This window comes from Rhinoderma darwinii, chromosome 13, assembly GCF_050947455.1.
Source record: "Rhinoderma darwinii isolate aRhiDar2 chromosome 13, aRhiDar2.hap1, whole genome shotgun sequence".
Classification (NCBI taxonomy): Eukaryota; Metazoa; Chordata; class Amphibia; order Anura; family Rhinodermatidae; genus Rhinoderma; species Rhinoderma darwinii.
Genome location: NC_134699.1, coordinates 8,258,438 through 8,262,203, shown reverse-complemented (window position 1 = coordinate 8,262,203; position 3,766 = coordinate 8,258,438). Strand labels below are relative to the sequence as shown.

Genomic DNA, 3,766 nt, shown 5'->3' with positions numbered 1-3,766 from the left:
AATATAATAGTGACGTCTTGCTGTGAAACCCCTAACCAGCTTATTAGGACCCCAGGATACCATGGAGTGATTTCAGGTACCTCTAAGCTCTCTGTCCATCACGCGTCCATGTCAAACTCACGAGAGTCCAGGAAACTGAGATCTATGGTGTTGTTTGGCAGCTTCCTCTTACAGGGAAAGGGATGGTTACCAGTAAGTTTCTTACTTAGATCTATATGGTCAAGGAGTCCGAATAGATCCTGCAGAGTCACTATTTTGTTTGTCAGAGAAAACTACCAACCAGCAACCTTTTTCTTGGACCCTACCAAACATACTCACATAGATCTCAACTTCCTGGACCCCGGTGAGTATGACTTTGGATGCAGAAGGGAGATTGCAGTTAAAGGGGTTCATAAAAAAAATAAAAACCACTGAAATTAGATTTGTACTGGATAAAAAAAAAACATGTTCCTACCCTAGAATTATAATTACTTTGCAGCCACTGTCTGCATCCCCATTGCGCACGTTTGTTTACATTGCGGGGCTGCATCTCCACCAGACACGGATGTAAGGCGCATTTCTGTACAGAGTACAGTGGGGACCACGCATGCATGTTCCCTGCTGCTAAATTCACAAGCCCCCAGTTTGTCACCTCACAAGTGACGTCTCATATACTGGTGAGGGGTTAGCGGATCCTTCGCCATAGGGTAGGTATACGGCATGTCACTAGAGCAAGAACCATAGATTACATCACAGGTCACGTGCCGCATCTAGCACTATTCTAAAAGTAAGTAAATTACATAGTTGATCTTTGATCTTTTATCCGAGCTAAACTCAATATCAGCAGGAAAGTTTCTCGGATAACCCCTTTAACTTCAGCAATGCTTGATTGTTTGTTCTATGGGGCATTCCATTTTTTGTTGTTTTTGCTTTAATTATCTATATTTCTTCTTCTCACACCGTATACTTCCATTGTTACAGACATATGTACATGCTTTTTTGGTTTTATATCCTCATTTTTTTTTCTGTAGGCATCCTCTGCTGATCAAAAAAAAAATAATTTAATTGTTTCAATCCTTTTATCTTGTCTGAGTTTTATTTTATTTTTTGCTTCGCTTTGCTTTCAGAAGCTGAACAGATTATCACCCTCAGGACGTTCAGTCATATCTGACGCTTTCCCAGAAGCTCAGCATATTTCACGGTATCCGCTCCCACACAATATGTATACGTTCTTGGCGTGCCTTGATATGACTAGCTGGTGGATGGATACTTGCATCTATGGGTTAATATACCAAAAAGCTACAACATGTGGAAAGCCATGAACTGTGGAGCCTTCACTTTATTTCTCATCTGTCCTTTTAACGAGATTTGAAGCAGAGAGCCATGGAGAATGTGTCCCTGCTGAGTCCTCCCAACTTATCTTATATTCTTGGTAATGTTAATACGCATATCGTTAACAATGAGCTGCCCCCTGACTTTTACATCATTCTCCCTGTCATCTACTCTGTGATTTGTGTGGTGGGGCTGACTGGGAACACTGCTGTCATCTATGTCATTCTCAAAGCCCCCAAGATGAAGACTGTCACCAACCTCTTCATCCTGAACCTGGCAATTGCAGATGACTTGTTCACTCTTGTTCTTCCCATCAACATTGCAGAGATCCTGCTACACTATTGGCCCTTTGGTGTTGTCCTCTGTAAAGTCATCTTGTCTATAGATCTATACAACATATTTTCCAGCATCTTCTTCTTGACCGTCATGAGTATAGACCGGTATCTAGTGGTTCTGGCTACTGTGAGGTCGAAGAGAATGCCTTATCGCACCTACCGGGCGGCAAAGATAATCAGCATTCTAGTTTGGGTCTTGGTGATTGTCATTGTGTTGCCTTTCACGGTTTTTGCTGGAGTTTACATGGATGACATGAAATTTAAGAGCTGTGGATTGAACTTTCCCAAACCAGAAAAGCTATGGTTTAAGGCGAGTCGTATCTATACCCTGTTCCTGGGATTTGCATTCCCGGTTTCCACCATCTGCATCTTGTACATGGTCATGTTGTACAAACTCCGGAACATGAGGTTAAATTCCAATGGCAAAGCCTTGGATAAGGCCAAGAAGAGAGTCACCATTATGGTCTTTGTTGTCGTAGCGGTTTGCCTATTCTGCTGGACTCCTTTCCATTTGGCCACCATCGTATCACTCACTACAGATTTGCAGGAGACCTCTTTGGTCATTGGAATCTCTTATTTCATCACAAGCCTGAGCTACGCCAACTCCTGCCTCAATCCATTCCTTTACGCTTTCCTAGACGACAGTTTCAGGAAGAGCTTTCGGAAATTGCTGGAATGCAGAGCAACTTGAGGTTGGCAGGACATTAGCGTCTGGTTCCTCCCTGAACTTATAGACCATTTCTCACAAAAATAAAATGTCGTCCCCAGTAAATAGTCCTCAACTCGGCCTTGCCTGTCGAGTTGTTAAAGATTATTTAAAAAAAAATTTTTTTTTACATTTATTTTGTTTTTTTAAACAGAAGAGAAAAAAAATTGAATAATATATCACAGACAAATATACAAAAGAAAACTGTTACAAACATAGTTTAAACTATTCCCTCCTGTTTTATATCTCCCACCAATCCCCTAACCGATGTTGTTATAAATTAAAAAAAAGCTGTTTACAATGTTTATCTTTATTCAACATTAACACTTTGTCTTGTAGTAGTTCGTGAAAAAAATGGGCAAAAGGAATAGGGGCATCTCCCATTTATAACCTGCTCCCCCGAGAAAGAGGCTCAAGGACTAACTTAAAACAGGGTGATTTTGAACTTATTTTACTGACAAATGTTGTAGATCTCTTAGCTCGTGTCTTGACGACGTCACAATGTGGAGCTCTAAAGGGGTAGAGACAGCTTTCTCGGTTTGGACACCACAAAGGTGGATAATAGTGATCATCATTTCACTACAGTGGACGTCCTGTTGTGGTCTAAACAATTCTATGTAAGTCACTACCTTTAGATAATGCTTACCTGATATTTTTCTTCCGTGTTGGATGCATTTTAGCTCCACCCCATTAGGACATGGATCATTCCCGTCATGTCACTCTGATGAGAAAGGAGGATCTTAGACTATATTAGAGTCCTAATTGTTGCAGATCTGCTTGTTCAGATTGACTGCTGTGTACTAGCCAAAGTCCACCAAAAGCTTAGCACAAAGTCAATGCATTGAGAGCTGATTTCCCTTTCAGCAAAGACAGAATGATTATAAACTACAGGCAACTAAACCACCAGTTCTAAAAAAAATTTGAATGATTATTGGGTAACTGGATAAGTCTCACTAAAAGGCAGGGACGGCATTGGTTTTAGTCAGAAGTTCTGTCATATTCCATAGTTTCGAAACATATGTATGAACAGTTCAGAGCAGCTCAGCCCATTTTTTGTAGCAGTCATCCAATAAAATTATCTTTATACAAAAAAGTTTCAATTTCTTTGTTGCACGAAGAGACAGATGTTTATGGTCTAATGAATGTAACCAGTGTACGGATATTATTACTGTATGGATGTAAAATGTCAAAAATCTGAATGTAGTCTTTAAAAAAAATAAAAAAAATTCAATGATTGGTGGAGTCCAATCCTATCTTCTCCACATCTTCAATGAGTAGGCAGGATCTGCTTAGGCCACCAGGGTTAAGAAATATTTTAATAGAATCATGGATCTCCAATATGAAATGTAAAAATCTGCAAAGCGCACATAACGAGTGTGGGCTATTTGCCCGGCCCATTCATATTTTAACACAC

At 40.1% G+C, this 3,766-nt stretch overlaps 1 protein-coding gene across 1 annotated transcript in view; it reads left to right on the top strand.

Annotated features, from left to right (window-relative positions):
- Positions 1–3,525, top strand: part of NPBWR2 (neuropeptides B and W receptor 2) — a 6,723-nt gene extending 3,198 nt beyond the window's left edge. The window contains exon 2 of the mRNA XM_075846817.1: positions 1,107–3,525. Within this exon, the coding sequence (XP_075702932.1) occupies positions 1,363–2,337 (975 nt within the window). The 5' untranslated portion in view covers positions 1,107–1,362 and the 3' untranslated portion in view covers positions 2,338–3,525. The remainder of the gene's footprint in view (positions 1–1,106) is intronic.
- The last annotated feature ends 241 nt before the right edge of the window (positions 3,526–3,766 follow it).